Genomic DNA, 17,758 nt, shown 5'->3' on the forward strand with positions numbered 1-17,758 from the left:
TGTGCGAGGGTCCATGAAGGGCTAGATAGTGCGTTGATAAGGAAATGTGCTCAGCCAACCAGAAAGCTTGAGGTTTGAGCTGGGTTCACGTTGGGAGGCAAGTGGTCTCGGGCCAGCATGCCCGATCAGGCTGATGCAGCTGTCGCTTGCTTCTCGAAACAAGTTCGCTGCACGAAATGTGGGCTGTAGCGGACCCTTACCACGTGAACACACCCATTTGTGCATGAGGCTTTTGTTCGGGAAGTGCCATCTCAGAATGGCTGCCCAATCCATTGGGTGGACGCGCGCGGTGGGTGCCGTCTAAGCTTTGTCGGAACCGGCATCGCGAAAGCTTGATAGGCTTGAAAGATAAGCGGGGCTGCTGGTGCAATGTGGTGCTGGGATGGTATGCTCCGAGCTCGCAGACATGAGCTTGCATTGCTGCGAAGTATAGCGCAAACAGCATGGACCATTCTATCGTAGATGACAGCGATCCTAGATGTTGCTGATCTGTACAGATGCCACACAAGAGACAAGAAACCGGATTTGGTGCGCCGGATTTTGCTGGACACACAGCAGACCAGCCCCCTCCACTTGCGAAGGTCATATGATACCCTGATGTGCCAGTCACTAACTTCGCATGTCAGGCTGCTGTATTCAAGTTTCAACATGATGTGCTCGACGTAGCAATTCACTGTGAGACCACGACTAAGACGAAAAGGCTTCAACTCGAAGCAGTCGACTACAGTCAAACACTCCTACGGAATAAGACGAGCCGTTTCACTCCAAAATAAGGGCTACCGTTGCAGCAAGACTGCTCAATGAGAAGACCCGCTGCTAGTCTAGCTGCGTAGATGACTGGTTGGTAGCTAGTCAAGCCAGACCACTTGCATTTAGCGTTTCGCCTTACAGCGAAGTCCTTTAACAAGTTCTGTATAATGACTCTTCGTCATCGCGGTGGTTGACTATAATGTGATCAAGGTGGTCGTCGACAATGGCTGTGTTCGATGCGATCATCCTTTGCTGTGCATCTACCCATATTAGGTGCGCTATTCGAATTGCCTTCACGAGAGAGTGCTGTAGATCCTCGAAAGCCTCGTCATCGTAACGCACAGCTGCTTGGGCGAGGCGGTGCATGATACCACAGACTTCCTCATGGCGGCAGATCGGCAGCGGCGTCTCGGTATCTATCGAACGTATGTGACTGTCCAGTTCGAGAAAGCGAATAACGAGGTCTTTCCAGTTTGCTGGGTCCGATGCTGTGACAACATCCTCGATGTGCTTTGCGACTTCTTGATCCAGGCCTGCTCTTTGGATTACTAATGATTTACACCTCCACCAACGGTACATGAACAGATCATCTAGCTTCCAAGGCTTCCGCGGCTCAGGAAGTGGCCGTGCAGCGATAGGGACTAGCACTACATCTTTGCCGGATACAAGAATTCGCAAGTACAAAGAAGCATTCGACATGAACCAGAGTCGAAAGTTAGAGCTGTACTCGTAATCATCGATGTAGCCTGACTTTCGAGCCTCCACTACCACTCGGAGGCGCTGGAAACGCTTAATTGCTTGGCGCCGAGACGATAACCTGGTGAACTTCTGATCAGGGCATCGAAGCCTGAAAATCCTGCCATGCACAAAGAAGTCGAAATCCGAAGCGAAGGCGTCCCAGTCTCCTTGTATCGGTACGGAGCCATCAAAGATGTAGCAGGCGTCGGATCTCCCAATTTCTGGGCGAACAACCACAGTGATTGTCAATTCATTCTCGCCGTAGAGTATCGCAGAGCCTTGCTGGTGCAAGGTTTGACACGTCGCCAGTACAGCCGGAGAGAAGCTGTAGTTCGGTGAGAGTTTAGCATCGTCGTCGTACGTCTTTGAGATCTTTCGATGCTCATCATCTTTCGGTTCAGCAGGAAGATGGCTCAATGGTTTATCGCTCAGTAAAAGCTGGTTCAGTATCTGGTTTCTGACTTCTGCTGGGAGGCGCACGAGCGCAGACCCTTCTTGGGAGCCCTGCTGCAGCTGGAATTTGCACGTCCACGACTCTGAAGACATATCGCGTCGGAGAAGCTCTGTGATCAGTGGAGTCGAAGCATGAGATATGTTGTACATGCAGTCTGGTTAAGACAGACTTTATTTGGCTGCGCTGTCAATAAGAGCGTCAGAAAGGAAAGAAGAACTTGTGAATGTGACAGCCTAGCACCAGATTATTTGGACGAGCCTGATCCTAAACGCGTAATTAGAAGCATTGAATGGGAGGAAGTAAGGGGTCGCCGTGGCTACATCAACCGGATCAGCTGCGTCGGTTCGGTCGCGACTGACACATTACATCTAACGTACGGCAGCCTGAAACGAGGCACAACTTTGTGCTACGCGCGACGCACGTTGGGCTACTGCAACTCAACGTTGCTCGGTCTCACAATTGTGTATAGTCTACAACTTATGAAGCAAAAATTCCGAGAGATGCCTAGGCCAACACTATCATAGCTTGGCGTGACCCGATCGGGTAAGATGCCGAACTGTCGCTTCAGTACTAAGGGGTGTGTCCCTGGCGCAGTACTCACAGCTTCTCTCATCGTTCCCCGTACTGCCCAGGCCTTGTCCTCATTTGATTTCCCTCAGCGGCGCCAACGCATCATGAAGTCTGGCCCAGAATCCATCCTGCCACGTTCTCACTCTCTGCCAATCTTCTGGCTTCATACTCGCCTCTAACATAGCCAACCATGCTCCGACAATTAAATCGGCATACATCAACTCGTCCCCTTCCAGATACGGTCCACTCTCTTCTCTGCCCCTATTCTGCGCCTGCGCGACCGCAGTTCCGGTCTCCGACCAGAAATAATCTGTTGTGCCACCAACGTGATAGTATGCTTTTACAAACTCACCCAGTGCATTCTCGAACTGAACGAACATTTTCTCTCGAGCTTCTCCGCTCAACTTGAAGTCCTCGTATGCAGTTGCGCCGAATCGCTTGGCGATCATGTCGTTGACTTTCTCTGCTACGCGGGCGTCATGGGGCATTTGATCCGCGAGTGCAACGTATTTGGTAAACAGTCCGTCGACTTGCGCGTTGAACGCGGCTGTGAGGCCTGTCGTGCCGGGGTGAACTAGTCTCGGGGAGTCGGTATATGTTCTGTCGAGATACAAGGCGATCTCGAAGGAGTCACCAATGACTTTCTCCGTCGACGGATCTTGCATTGCGGGTAGAGTGTGATACGGTGTGCCATCTGGAAGTGTACGATTGGCCGCTACACCCAATTTCTCACGGACCGAGGCGATGTCCGGCATGTCAATTCATTTGGTCTGGTACGACAAGCCTTTGAAGTTGAGTGCATAGCGAGTTTTCCATGGGTTTGGGGCAAAGGTTCGTAAAGGTTGATTCGAGGCGATGTCGTAGAAGATTATAGGTTTCGAGGAGGTCATGATGCTTTTACCAATGGAAATGGCGGACTGACTTCGAGCTGAGGTGAGGCGTAAGTATAAATGTAATCAACGTGAAAGAGTCAATAGAAAGTCCTCTGTGGCGCTAGTCTCAATCAAGTAACAACCGCTGTCATGTTCCACATACCTACAGTACTACGTCATAAGTTTAAATCCAAGTGTCAGTTCAGGGCCAAAGTAGCAACTTTCGTAGGCGTGGTAAATTCTTTATTTAGGTATAAACCTAAGCTACCTAAGGACTAAAAGCGTAGTTTATTACTGTATATAACTTATACTAGGCGAACTTTCTTATATATATCGAGTAGAAAAGTAGATATAAGGCGCTAAAATCTAGTAAAGTCGACTTTCTAGTATCGACCCTATTAATAAGAAGGAATATTAGAATTCTAAATAGCTAAGACTAAAGTTAAGTAGCTAGTACGTATATATAAAGAAGAAAAAGTATAAGTATACTTTAATAGTAGGTACTAAATTAAGCTTAAAGACGAAAATTTTAGAATACTAAATTTTAGACTTTAGGCCCTACCTAACTAAATTTAATTAAGAGATTCTAAGTACGCTATATTATATTTTATATATTTAACTACTAGTATAAAGAGGAAAAACGCTAGGTCTTTTATCTAATAAAGTATTTATAGTAATTATAGGAAAAGACGAATTTTCTAAATTCTATACTTATTCTTAGGCTTATTAAACTAAAAATATAATAAAGTGTAAACAAGACCTTATGATATAGATATATATACTTAGTATAGCTGTAGTACAGGAGGTAGCTATAAAATTTAGGTTTTAGTACCCTCGAAAAAGGTCTAGATTCAAACTTATGACAGTCACTGTATATAGGCAGGTGCAGTGCTCCGCAATATCACGGTCTCACCAGCAACTAAATATCCGGCATCGATGCTCGCATCTCCTTCTCAGCTCTGGGGACATCGTATCTGAATACTCGCTCTTTAGCGAACCGATCTCCTTTCGTGACTTCGAACCACCATGACTTTCCACAGTCTTCCATGGTGTGAGGAGTTCTACCAAGCCAAACGTGCTGCATTATGAGACAGTCTAGCGTCCGAATCAGACCTTCGGTGTCCCGATTATAAGATATGCGGCACAGATCCATGCCATGCTTCGAACTCGTGTCAGCTGCATCACCGCGCATCTGCCCTAGCTTCTGGAGGAAAGAACGTGCAGTGCGCGCGAGAAGCACGATCAGCGATAGCTCTCCATGCCACTGGGCACAAGGCGTTGTGATTGGAAAGCCGCGACGGCCTAATACTGGGAGATGAAGCTTGATGATCAAGGACTTCAATTTTATCTCATCTGGGCGTATCGCTCCGACCTGCAACACTGCTGGACACAATCGGGGCATCCTCAGCCTCACATTCTTGATGCGCGGGAGCACGATCGCTATCATTTTGCAGAGGTGCACGGAGCTGTCCAGCCCTTCGAAGTCATCTTTGACACCACACATATCCAAGGTGAAGTTCTTCAGGTTCCATGTTAAAGGAACATTCCTCAGCAAATTCGACATTGTGGATTGCTGGATATAACTCCATCGAGGACCCTCCGGGCGCTGACGCGTAGATTGAGGGCTAGCTTCGAAAGCCAAAGTTTCCAGGACTGAGAAGTTATTTAAGTCTGTAAAGAGTGCATCTAGATGGCGTGACAGTACTTTATCTCGCCTCTTCTCAAGAGATATATTCTCGATCTTGTTGTCAACGACGTCGACATCGTGGTCAGTCTCATCGTCAGAGTAATGACCGTAATAATCAGCTTGAGCGCTGTCTTTTTCCCGGTAATTCCCGACTAGTCTCACCCGCAACTTTCTCGTATTCTTATGCATGAGGGGTCGAAGTCCAGAGTAGCCATAAGCAGTCCTCAGCTTACTGATATTGTGTCTGTAGATGTTGATGTCTCCAACCTCCAAGCCAGATAGGTAGACAGGCTGAGCTGCTTTGTACCACTTCTGGCAGACACAGAGCCTAGCGGAACCATTGCCACGCCTCAGCTCTCTGCCACCGACTTCTTCTAGGATATGGCTGAGGAGTTCTGCAGGCAGATCGATGAGACCCGAGACTGCCATAGTCCTATGATTCTGTGGTGTGTAACAGGTGGGATCAAATTGGTGAGTCGTGGTGCTGTCCGGAATTTGGCGAGATGACTCGGTGGAGCATGAATGCCTTGGCTGACAAGCTTCACCGCCAAGTCCGCAGGCAGCACTTATTGAACTTTCGCACGGTCCAAGCGTCGGTGCGCTGCAGGATGTCTGATCCTATACAAGGCACAAGCCGCAGAGCGAGGCACGGGACTGTTAATCATTAGATCCAACGTAGTCGCTTTGCCATGCCTCGGACTCAGAGATGTTTCCTTGCGCTCATGTTTCTGATTGCTGGCAATCATTCTTCCGCTGTGAAATCATCAGACCAAGCAGGATCTCATCTCATGCAGCTCCTGCCATCCTCTGAGTCTGCTCAGATGCCCGATTCGGCATGTCCCACCCAACATAGTCCTTTATCAGAAACTCATTGACAATCTCCCTCGAGATCGCCGCTCTGATACTCGACTCCATTGTGAACCATTCCGCTCTATGCCTACTGCCCGTTAATCGCCGCCCTTCAAGTTTGCTATCCATAAACCCTTCAATGTTATCAGCCCACTCAAATGTACTGTAGTATTCGTCATGCTCGCCTTCATCGTCATTCCACGACAATGGACTCCCCTTTTCTCTTGCAGCTTCAACTGCATAATCATATTCGCAAAGCCAGTCATGATAAAGTCTGACACCCCTCTCAATCTGCTCCTCTATCAACCACTCTGGACAGTCTTCCAGAATGTCCATCGAGTTCTTGCTGAGGATCATATAAGGTGTAGTCTCCTCACTCAGCCTCTCAAGCTGAGTCTCCTCCACATCCTTCAAAGCTTCAGTCGGCAAGCCAAACCAAGACGGCGGACACCGCGAGTAGATGCATCCCTTACCTTCCTCTCTATCCATCCGCTCGTTGTGAGCCATGATAGCAGTCTGCAACGCAGCCGCCAAATCCCAAATACCCCGCCGGTTCCGACGCATGAGATCGTCGTCCACGTAATCGTCGTCACCTGGTAATCTCGTCTTATTGAGCCGCAGATCATTGTTGTAGACCACGATCTTTTTCAACATCCAGTTTGTGTACTGGAGGTTTTGATCCATGATCATCTGAGGTGGCATAGGTGGCCCAAACGTTGGACGGAGCTTATATGTCAACTCGCAGTACGGACACGCGAATGCGCGGTTGGCGTCACGCTCTCGAATTTGAAAGTCGCCGAAGCATGCTTCACAGATGGTGCTGCTGCAGCCATTCGTTGTGTGTGTTAGTGTGGCTTTAGAAGGTGGGATCTTCTTCCTACAGAGGATGCACTTTGCGGTTTTCTTTGTGCCTGTTGTGTGGTACATATCTGCCCAGAGGATGTGTGGGCGCGCGTCAGATATGAACTGTGCCATTGTAGCCATTGTGAGTCGATTCTTGATTTGATGGATTGGGACAAGAAGGGTGCTGTTGTTGGAACCTGGGGTCGTATCCGGAGTTCCCAAGAATGGCGTAAGTGGTTGTCATCGAACGCGTTGAAGCGCGTATTCTACGCGTCAACACGTGTAATATCCCTTGGCTACTGACATATGCCATGCTCATTTGTGCTCAAGGCTCAAAACGACCGTACATCTTATCAACGTGCTTGCGCAGAAATGCAACACTCAAAGAACGGACGCCGCTGCCCTCAAGCGAAACAACTTCATATCGCGTATTATTGCGCCAATGTGGCCGTTGTTCTGAATTTCTCTTATTCTCTAGCCTGTCATCCCAGCAGCTGTGCCGTGCTGATCATCTCATCTAATCGACCTTGACCCCGCCATATATCCTTCTCACAAACGTGTATCCTACCAAGAAGCCGATTGTGCCTGTAGCCAGCCCATACACCAGACACGCCAATACTCCATAGCTGAAGAACAACAAAGTGGACACAAACCCATCAATATGCAGTTTCGTCCAGTAGTACCAATTCAAGTACACAAATATCCAGACAGCTGAGCTGCCACCAGTTAAAAAGGACGTCCACCACCAGTGGTAATTTTCTGCGCACAGTTGTACGTATAAACAAATTATTACAGTCTCGCCAATTGTGATTGCGAGAAGTAGAGTAATTATGCTGAGGAACCCGAAGACGTAATAGTATGACGATTTGTCTAGGTAGACTGATTTGAAGACGAAAATGAGTTCGATAAAGAGGACTGCGAAGGGTACGAGTCCCGCGAGGACCGAAAGGAGGAGTCGGTTTCGCGAATACCAGGTTGTGTTGTCAAATGGGATATGGCGAGGGGTCGTAGAGGTCCGAGTTGGGTGACTGTACCCTTTCGATCGGTAGAAGCCGTAGTGACTGCCGAGGTGGACCAGAGGAAGCTGGATCAGAAGCCAAAGGAAGGCAAGAACCAGCAATGTGGTGTATGGAATTGCCGTACTCGAGGCTTGTGCCCATGTGAAGAGGTTGAGGAAGAACACCAGCGAGAAAAGCAGTCCTGGGAACAGAAGTGCTGTTAACAGGGTGTTCTTGCGGTAGTTTTGGCCTCCAAATGTTTTGTAGAGCCGGGCTGAGAGGTAGCCAGAGACGCCGCCAGCGAAGAAGAAAATGAAAACGCCGACCGTGATGAAGCCGCCTCTCCAGCTGGGGTTCAGCACTCCCAGACAGCTGAGTGATAACAGTCCTCCTATCATGCAGACAAGCTGGAAGCCAGAGCCTACTAGTGGTGCAAGGAGTCCAGCAAGAGCCGGGGGTCGAAAAACGTCCGCGTGCAGCATCTTCCAGCCAGAAAGGTCCTCAAGCGCTTCATCGTCCGACAAATCATCGTCCATGAGGTCCTGGCCCTCCTTTTCGAGCAACCCGTTCGTCTTCTTCTCACTTCTTCTTTTGGGTCGTAGTGTGGCTTCTTCAAGTAGGCCATCACCCCTTCCTTTGGTGTCTCTGCTAGTCGTGCGAACCCAGATGATCATGCATACAACCCCGAGAATGCTCGAAATGATGATGGAGTTGACTATTGCCAGCCAGTGTGTGGTGTTACTCTCTGCTTGATCATTGAAGTACAGATCCCATCTATTTGCCCACTCGATTTCTTTCTCTTCCCTGAAATAGACAGAATACGTATATGGAATATTCATGAAAACCTGATCCAAATCAATCTTCGCCTGTGGTATGTAAGAGGAATCGGGATACTGCTCGGACAGATCCGTCGTATTCGGTGCAATGTAAAGAGGTAGAGGATTCGGCCTTTCGTCCAAATCACTGGGACATCCAGTCTCGTTGCGCTGTCCTCGGTCGACACTCTTGGTGTATACTTCAAAACCAGTCACAACTCTGCCACCATTGTCGCCGGCAGACCCGGGTGCTTTGCGCCATCTTACGACCATAGTGTAGTGGTTGTTCAGGTAGTATGTAGGTTTTCCGGTCGTCGTATCGTAGTCTTTGTATCCAAGCTTGAAGCCAGCAGCGTAGTACTTGCGTTCTCTATCCACTGTAACGAAAGAGGTTGCGCCAGGCAGATTGTCTAGGATCCATTCGGTCACATAGCCGTCCTCTATGAGCTGTTGAGCCCATTCGATATCGTGTCCATTCACAATTCTATCGCAGAGGTACGCACATTCCACATCTTGACCCATATTGATTTCGAAGTCTGAATTCTTGATACGATCGCCACGGAGGACCTCGCCTAGATTAAGGGACAAGCTCTGACCGCTAGCCCAGCTCGAATCATGGTGCTTGCTACCTGTTGGTGGGCAGACAAAGGGCAGATCGAAATAGGCGTATTGCAGCTGAGTGTTGTCCGAGTAGATTTTGTTCACTAGTAGGGGGATGTTTTCGTCTTGCTTGTAACTTTTTATCGAGTATCCTGATCGCCGCTGTCAATGCCATGTCCGATACATGCGATCTGGAGGACTTACCTGGCACATAGAAGGCCCTCGCAAGCGATGCTAACAGGCATATCCAGATGCTTAGTAGTAAGGGATGCCGCGGCCGGACATCAGATGCCATGGTTATGGTAGAAGGGAAATCGACGAAGCGAATGTAATTGGCAAAGAATGCCAGAGGAAGATTGATTACAACCAGAAGCTCTTGAGCTTACTACCGGAAAGCCGATTCATCGAGAAGGAAGCGAAGTACACGATGCTGCGATATGGAATGGTGAGAACGGGACGTGCAGCAAGTGCAGGGTTGCACTCCGACGGACTTGCCCTGCCCACCTCGTGTTCGAGATCTGCAACCTGCAGCACACTCGAGTTCTTCTCTAGACCGTTATGCTCCGTATGAGATTTGTTTACGATGCTGTGTCAGATACTGCGACTGTGGTTGCCGCTATACACATGGATGTGCGACCTATACATGTTGTAGTGCGTACGTCTGCACGATTCTCTGAGCTGTGCGCCCTTGAATGGGAGGGTCTCACAAGTACATCTCGCGCTCCGTTTCGACTTTTAGCTTCATAGTGGCGTGCCTGATTGGCATGCCACGCAGCTGCTTATTCAGGTCATGACCTATCAGCAGCTCAGCTTTGTGCTCCCGGGCGCCTAGAGCGTTATCTTTAGGCTAACAAACCCTGTGCAGTCAGCATCAACCGCTTGGCAGCCAGGTGCGTTAGGAATCTCGACTTCCACTCCTAATAGACAGGTTTCAGAGTCGATATCGACTTCATCTTGACTCCTCGATCTAGTAGTACTTGCCTTATCGCGTAACTGAGTCAATTACCTGTTCAAGTAGTTCGTACAACGAAGTCGAGATCATCTCGACTAAGTCAAGATGATCTTGACTCCCTAAAAAGGAATGTGGGCTCTCTATCCTCGCAGCATACAGGCTCTCCATAAGTGTCTAGGCACTTCTATCCTCATCGAGCAGTGCTTACTAACAGTATGAGTTACCTGATCAGGTAACTGGGATAGAGTCAAGAAAAGAGTCAAGAAAGAGTCGATATCGACTCTGAAACCTGTCTAATGTGTCGAAATGTCTTAGACAACCAGGCCACGAACTCAGCTTGCAGACATCAACAACACCGGAAGGGTTGGTGGGAATAGTCCGCAGTTCGTGTGATGGACATCGAGGCAGTCGGGCTTCTGTGAGGTCCTCGGGCTAGCTGCCCTTGCCTTGGAGTTGGACACATCAACGTCTCTTCCCAACCGAGGTCGACGTGAGCACCAATAATCTATTGTTTGTTCGTTCCAGGTACACGTGTAGCTTCTACTTATACTGTTCGTCTATGGAATTTCAAACATTGAAAGAGTAAGGACGAATGCATCGAGGAGTCCCTGGGTTCAGCATTACTGGCATTCCAAGACTCAAAGTTCACGCATCCTGAGTTCGTCACCTCCGGGCAGTAACATCTCATACAAATAGGGAACCCCGAAATCAAACATTTCCCGAGGTTCTCTCCATGCTATACATGGCGTCGTAGTCCGAACACCCAGCGGTACTATGCACCGTACCTTCCGACTCTGCCAAGCACTGCACATGTCCAAGCCGTCATTTGCAGCGGAGATTGATTTATTTGTGACATGTGACGCTTGACATTCTTCAGGTACCGAAGGACTCAAAGGCAATATCTTAATGCTATAACCCCTCCGCACTCGTGTATCCACGTTTGCTGCTTTGTGTGTCTACCCGGTAAGAAGATGACCATCCTACAGCGGTCAGACAAATCAAAATAGCAAGGACACGCGCAGACCCTGCTGCGTTCACCTAGTAGTGTTCCTGGCATCTGCAAGACAAGGATTGAGCAAGATGGAGAAGTTCTCAGCCTACCGCGACCGTGGTGGGTGCTTAAATACGAAATGCGTTTACCTGAACTGCTAAGCTGACTGGATGAAGGATCTGGAATTGCACCCTTCCTGCCCATACCACCCGAGCCAGCTGGTGTTTACCTTCCGTTCCACATCTTCCTCTTCCTGATCCGAATACCGTTCCTCCTTGCGTTCAGCTTGACATATTTCTTCTTTCTACAATGGCTTCCGATTGGGGCCATTGGCAAGAAGGCTTCGCTATGGTCGATACTGGGCGTGCCGGGCATATGGTGGATTGACCTCCAGATTGACGGAGTGCGCAGAGGGTGGCTACATCACACACAGCGCAGAAAGAAGAGAGGCTAATGAGTGTATAGGACTGTTAATTCTCAGAAGGACCGATTTCCACAAGCTGGCTCCATTATAGCTGCCTCTAGCACCTCTGCCATAGACCCTCTGTATCTTGCGGCTATATTCGATCCTATTTTCACAGCTTCTTATCCTACGACTCGTCAGGTCCGGCGAGTAGGGTTGCTCGAAGCAGTCTCACGGAGCTTCTTCCATCCACAGACTACTCCTCCAGAAGGTGCAGAGATGCTAGACTTGCAGACCCTGACAGCACAAAGCCCAAAGAGATATGTCGTGGTCTTTCCAGAATGCACAACGAGCAATGGTCGAGCTATATTGCCTTTCAGCCCGAGCCTTCTTTCAGCATCATCGAAGACGAAGGTATACCCTGTCAGCTTGAGATACACCTCCCCTGACATTACTACGCCCATACCCCATACCTACTTTACGTTCCTTTGGAACCTATGCAGCAAGCCTACTCACTGCATCAGGACCAGGATAGCTGAGTATGTCTACAATCCTGCAAACATGCAGGGCACTTCTAGGACTACTGCAATTGACACCACAGACGTTTCAAGTGAGGCAGAAACTCTGGTTGGCAGTGACGAAGAAAACGGGATGAACCAGGAAGAAAGAGCCTTCCTGGATAAAATCGCAGAAGCACTTGCGAGACTGGGTAGAGTCAAGCGCGTCGGTTTGGGAGTCAAGGAGAAACAAGACTTCATAGCCATGTGGACAAAAAGTGCCAAACAGAAGCGAAAATAAAAATGACGCGCTATATGGGAGGCGATGAAGCATCAACGCGATCCAGCGATCTGACGTTCTAGCCCCCATTCCCCTTGCCTGTATCGTTCAGAGGCGATTGGCTTTTTCGATGGCCTGAGCAGCCGCCGCTCCATGCGAACCTCGACGTGCCGGGTTCTTCTCGTCATGCGCCGAGCACCCATATGGTGGCTCCGACCGTCGGCGCCCTCCTGAAGCAAGATTAATGGTTCCTACACGAATCGGAACCGTTGACATCTCATGTTCAATGGCCATACGAGCAGCTTGGAGTCCTCAGACAGCGCTGACAAACAAAAGGAGCATGAGCATGTATTCGCACTAGGCAGTCAGCACCACGGTGCCGGGCGGTATCTCCCAACGCAACCTTGACAATGTCGATGTCGGACATACCATGCACAACTTTCATGTCTCGACCTAGCGTTCTATTCACGATTACTCAGGGTCGTGTGCATTGCACCTGTGCCCGGCGCTTCAATCACCTGAAAATGATTGAGACTGGTCCTATGCGAAGGGATTCGGTATGCTTAGGGAAATACAAGCTATATGATAGACCTAGCCCTACGCTTCAAGCATCTCGCCGAAGTGGCATTGGCTCTTGTTCCGTGCCAGTATAGGAACAAGATGATAAGAGTTGTGGAACCATTTCTCAAGCAAAGGATCAAGCATTGTTTTCCAGTGAAGTGTTTCTTAGACACATTGCATTGGAGGTAGAGGGAAGTCTCGAATCAGGTGATTCAGGTGGATCTTATATTTATCACGTTCTCTAACCACTCCCACATCTCTCCAATTCACCTCTATACAACGGCAAGTACTTGAGCGAACCATCTCATCCCGACAGCCAACAGGGAACACACCTGGTCAGCCTTACTACAAACATCAATTTGGAGAAACAGTCTGCAAGCACAGCGAGAAATATCAGCTGAGCAAAGCAAGTAGAGGTATCTTGAAGCCAGTGGATGCACTGATGCAATTCGAAGTCCTTCTCTCGATCCACGTTGCGATGAAACAAGCAGATTGCAGGACAATGGGCAGCTCAACCATCACCTCATTACTGTATCATCGAGGTCTCTGTTGTCTACGCGCGACTTTCTTCTTGGTCGCAGCGGAACCGTTTTCGCAATGTCTTTGTTCACAAATGCGCACTGACCACCCATGACAGCAGATGCAGCTTTCATTGTTCGACCACCGGACGCAACACTGCACAGCAATGTAATAATGTACTTCTTCGACATGACCGATGCTCATCTGCATGCTGCCATCTTGACTGCTACATCACAACAAAAATGGCATTCAACATGAAAATTGGTCTCGCTTGCCTGCTACTGGCCCCAGCGCTTGTCAGTGCAACATCTTTCGAATACTATCGCAGTGTCTTCTGCGATGCTCAGAGCCCAGATTTCTTCATCGACCGATACACCTCATCACAGTCAGTGGCCGATGACAAGATATGCCACCAGACTCCGGCTGGCACAATGGCTATGAAGTTAATCGATGGCATTGATTCAAGCTGTGTTGGTAAGTCAGGTCTGCTCATATATCGCCAACCAAAGATCACTGACCGAGAAAGTGCTTGCATATGAAGACTATGGCTGCTCCAGCCTCGTCGGTTCAGTACCAGCCTCCGGAAAATGTGTCGCTGCGACTAAAGCCAAGATCGGTTCGTGGCAAGTCAACTGCAACTCTACGGATACCAGTTCCGCATCAGCTGCCGTTACATCGTTTGCACCCGGCGAGCTCAAGCGACGAGGCAAATATAGACTTCCAGCAATCCGTGATGACGCCAACATGACCAATGTCACCACGGACCCACTCGCCACTGCGTCTTCAATCGGCAACGAGATCTCCTCCGCCATTTCCGCGTCTGCAACAGACACTGCTGCCGCAGGCATCACATCATCTCCATCAGCAGGCGCTGCTCTGAGCTCTGCTGTAAGCTCAGGCTCGGAACTTGCGTATAATCTGACCTCCTATGTGACGGACACCGCAGCCTCGGTGACTGCCACAGGAGCCATGAATGGGACAGGTACACCAAGCATGACCGCAACGACTGCTCCAACGATCACCTATACTGGCAGCAAAAACGAGAACGGAACTGTGACCTTCCAGAAGGGTGCAGCAGCAGCAGTCGAGATTGGCAAAGGCAGGATACTGGTGACAGTCTTGATAGGTGTGCTCGCAGTTGTAGGTGCCGCTGTTGCGCTATGAAATGAAAAGGTCCCAGCGCTCGGACCTGGTCAGTTGACACGCAAAGAGCATTGTTTTGGTTCCTCAGTATCGAAGAGAAACTTCTCCTATTTGTCTAGATTTTCGTAGTCACGTATGAAACCGATAACAATGAGTGGAATTGGGACCACTTGTTTTTGCAGTAAATCATCCACCTGGGATTCTCCGTCGGCCATCGGCCACTGTATGTATAGTAAACGATCAGGACAACTGCTCAGTTGATATACGTACATCAGGCCCGCATTTGCTGCTTGCCGAAGTTTTGCAGTTTCAGATCCTCTGACTTTAGCTTGATGGAGCATCAGAAACGTGGCTGCGATCGCGTGGACTCTGATATCCACCTCCCAAATCATGTCCTTGCTGGCTCCTTTATGAGCCACTTCTGCACCGAATTGCAGCATGAGACATCTCATGCAATCGATGAGCCCCAACCATGGATGCAATTTTGGCCGAAGCAGTCCATCCATTAGGGTCATGCATCGCATTCCACCTGACAGCAGCCACGATGGACTGAGGGATACTGTACCGGAAGGCACTCGAGCAGGAGATCGTGCCTACTACTCGACTATCAACATGCGGATCATGCCTTTGTGCGCCCGGCTACCGAAATAACCTCTTCAATAGCCTACAACCCAATGACATTTCTCTTGTACATCCGAGCTGAACTTCGAGCCCGAGCAGACCTGGACTGCTCTACTGAGCACGGCACTTTTCATCTCCTGCTGTACTTCATGCAGCTCCTTTTGCTCTCCCTGTTCCGCATTGTTGACACAAAGTCCCAAATCATGCTTCGATCATAGCGCGCGGAGAATAAATGCTGCAGAGACAGGGATGCTGACGCCTTGCCGCTAGTCTCGATTGGACCTTGCAGAAACTTTCACACCTGCTGAACCAGTCTTAAAGCATCTCCTCTCATCCTAAAGTGTCACATCTGTACGAAATTGCTTTGACTAAGATGCTCGCGCCAGATTGGCGAGATCTGGACGGCACGCGCTTGCGCATGACATCTTGATCCACCATCGAATGTCGATAGTGCTCTGGGAACCTGCGCCAACGTCGACCCAACAATAGGAGTAGCACGGTTTTCCAAGACTCCGTCTGAATACTCTCGTGCAGCAACAACAACGACATTGCAAGAAGCTGGGCCAGACAGTCTTGCCCACTCCATGTCTCGCACCATCCGCATGAAGCAGAAGCAGTATCGATCCACACGCTCGCGTAATGCCCTCAATGAGATGCTCGTCTCGGCTGAATAAAGTTTGTTCTCTAGCAGTGGCGGTAAAGGCTTCCCTCGGCGCAGTGGTCCGAGCATTGTTGGCTTCCTCTGGCCTCCTCTGGCTTCCGGATGCAGTCTTTGGCGGGCATAGCTCAGCGGACGACCTTCGACGGACGAAGACCTCCTGGCTGGATCTGTTGGGGCCAAGGCTGTGTCCAGCTCGAAGACTGTTGCTAGACTCGAACCCATTATTAATCAGTCCATGGCTAGGTCCACACTAAAATGGTTGGTACGCGGTCTCCTGTCCAGAGTTGTGCAAGCACTCTGCACGAGTACATAATACCAGGTAAGCTCCTTCCTTGCACCGTTCTCTCTGTTCATCAGCATCTTGTTCAGCCACTCTTTAGACGAGTCAGTCACTCTTTATCAGGTTCAACACCTAGCCACTCATTCTCACGATGCATACCTCGACGATCCTTTACGGCGTTCTCGCCCTTGCTGCCGCCTCAGTCAACGCTCGAGCGTTGCCCGGCCAGTCTTTCAACAAGCGACATGCTTTCGGAACAGAGGGCGATTGCGCTCCTCAGCCTCTAGGCAGTGGCCCTGTCACCAGCCCGGACACTGCTGATGCTTTCATTGCAAACCCGGCCTACTCCAATGCTGCCACATCAGCTAACACACCGACCGGATGGGGCCTTGTTTACCAAGATAAGCAGGCAGCCAGTACTACAGGGGGATATCTCGGCGTCGAAGAGATCACATCCTACGATGTCGGCTATTGCGCTTCCCAGTGCTGCGGCTTCTGGTCAGGATGCACATCCTTCAACATCTACTACGAGCGCAACCCTACTATAGACCCAGGCGCGAACTGCACCAACCCAGCTTCTACCACCCGTATTAAGTGCTCATTCTGGTCTGAGGATCTTGTCCCAAGTGATGCTACCAACGATGGTCAATATTGCTCTGACTTCCACGTCGTCATCGCTGGATCAAACGCCTACAAGGGTGGATGTGCGTCTTCCACTACATCAGTCACATCCACGACACTCCCTACCACTTCCAGCACATCGGATGTAACTACGACCAGTTCCGCCGGATCGACCACAACAACTGACACAGTGATTATACCAACGACGACGCCCAGCTCGTCAGCTTCGTCAACCACGAGCAGCTTCGTCAGCAGCACTACCTCAGCCAGCACTTCCGCTAGCACCTCGTCTAGCTCATCTCATTTTACCACGGAGAATACTACAAGCTCGACTAGCTCAGCCGTGCCGACCACATCGGCCAGCTCCTCCGCCAGCTCCTCCGCTAGCACTTCATCTAGCACGACCAAGTCGACAACTAGCAGCATTGTGCCAACAACATCTGCTAGCTCTTCTGCTAGCTCTTCTGCCAGCACCTCATCCAGCTCGAGCAAGGTTAGCACAACTTCATCAGCAACAACCCCAGCAACAACCCCAGCCACAACCAGCACAGTCGTGACAAAAACATCAAGCATAACACCTCCAGCTGCACCAACTACCACGAAGCCAGCTGATAACAACGGCAATGGCAATGGAAATGGAAATGGAAATGGAAATAACGATAACGAGGACGATAACGACAAGGGCAAAACGACGACGACGACCTCGACCACCACAAAGTCAGCAGCACCAACCACTTTCTCCACCACAACCAAGCCCGCTCAGACGACCACCAAAAGCACAACCACTTCCGCAGCTCCTACAACTACGAAGCCCGTTCAGACCACTAGCAAGAGCACAACTACTTCCGCAGCTCCCACAAGCACGAAGCCGTCTTCCAACGACGATAACAACCAATGGGGTAACTGGGGTAACTCATCACCCGAACAAGAACACAAGCAATCGAAGCAGCAGTGCTTCTTCTCCTACTGCTGGACTGTCTACAACTAGAGCGTGGCGTTGAGCGAGCAATTGGGCAACAGCACAGAACCAGTATCAAGACCAAGACAATGAGT

General features: G+C 49.8%; 7 protein-coding genes across 7 annotated transcripts; 3 read left to right on the forward strand and 4 right to left on the reverse strand.

Annotated features, from left to right (window-relative positions):
- Positions 1-900: 900 nt before the first annotated feature.
- Positions 901-2,034, reverse strand: PMZ80_002770 (uncharacterized protein; the record flags this gene model as incomplete). Its single annotated transcript, XM_064871202.1, has 1 exon — positions 901-2,034. One exon carries the CDS (start codon positions 2,032-2,034, stop codon positions 901-903), a length of 1,134 nt encoding a protein of 377 aa, XP_064733655.1.
- Positions 2,035-2,583: 549 nt separating this feature from the next.
- Positions 2,584-3,267, reverse strand: PMZ80_002771 (uncharacterized protein; the record flags this gene model as incomplete). Its single annotated transcript, XM_064871203.1, has 1 exon — positions 2,584-3,267. One exon carries the CDS (start codon positions 3,265-3,267, stop codon positions 2,584-2,586), a length of 684 nt encoding a protein of 227 aa, XP_064733656.1.
- Positions 3,268-4,303: 1,036 nt separating this feature from the next.
- Positions 4,304-5,500, reverse strand: PMZ80_002772 (uncharacterized protein; the record flags this gene model as incomplete). Its single annotated transcript, XM_064871204.1, has 1 exon — positions 4,304-5,500. The coding sequence occupies one exon, from the start codon at positions 5,498-5,500 to the stop codon at positions 4,304-4,306; it is 1,197 nt and encodes a 398-aa protein (XP_064733657.1).
- Positions 5,501-5,857: 357 nt separating this feature from the next.
- PMZ80_002773 (uncharacterized protein) lies at positions 5,858-9,471 on the reverse strand (the record flags this gene model as incomplete). Its single annotated transcript, XM_064871205.1, has 3 exons — positions 5,858-6,886; positions 7,557-9,328; positions 9,381-9,471. The coding sequence occupies 3 exons, from the start codon at positions 9,469-9,471 to the stop codon at positions 5,858-5,860; spliced, it is 2,892 nt and encodes a 963-aa protein (XP_064733658.1).
- Positions 9,472-11,208: 1,737 nt separating this feature from the next.
- Positions 11,209-12,320, forward strand: vps66 (Lysophosphatidic acid:oleoyl-CoA acyltransferase 1; the record flags this gene model as incomplete). The annotated part of the gene is made up of 3 exons (XM_064871206.1): positions 11,209-11,239; positions 11,296-11,533; positions 11,585-12,320. The coding sequence occupies 3 exons, from the start codon at positions 11,209-11,211 to the stop codon at positions 12,318-12,320; spliced, it is 1,005 nt and encodes a 334-aa protein (XP_064733659.1).
- Positions 12,321-13,621: 1,301 nt separating this feature from the next.
- Positions 13,622-14,543, forward strand: PMZ80_002775 (uncharacterized protein; the record flags this gene model as incomplete). The annotated part of the gene is made up of 2 exons (XM_064871207.1): positions 13,622-13,853; positions 13,906-14,543. The coding sequence occupies 2 exons, from the start codon at positions 13,622-13,624 to the stop codon at positions 14,541-14,543; spliced, it is 870 nt and encodes a 289-aa protein (XP_064733660.1).
- Positions 14,544-16,235: 1,692 nt separating this feature from the next.
- Positions 16,236-17,693, forward strand: PMZ80_002776 (uncharacterized protein; the record flags this gene model as incomplete). Its single annotated transcript, XM_064871208.1, has 1 exon — positions 16,236-17,693. The coding sequence occupies one exon, from the start codon at positions 16,236-16,238 to the stop codon at positions 17,691-17,693; it is 1,458 nt and encodes a 485-aa protein (XP_064733661.1).
- Positions 17,694-17,758: the final 65 nt, after the last annotated feature.

This window comes from Knufia obscura (assembly GCF_036327395.1).
Source record: "Knufia obscura strain CCFEE 5817 isolate CBS 148926 chromosome Unknown scaffold_2, whole genome shotgun sequence".
NCBI classification, from domain to species: Eukaryota; Fungi; Ascomycota; class Eurotiomycetes; order Chaetothyriales; family Trichomeriaceae; genus Knufia; species Knufia obscura.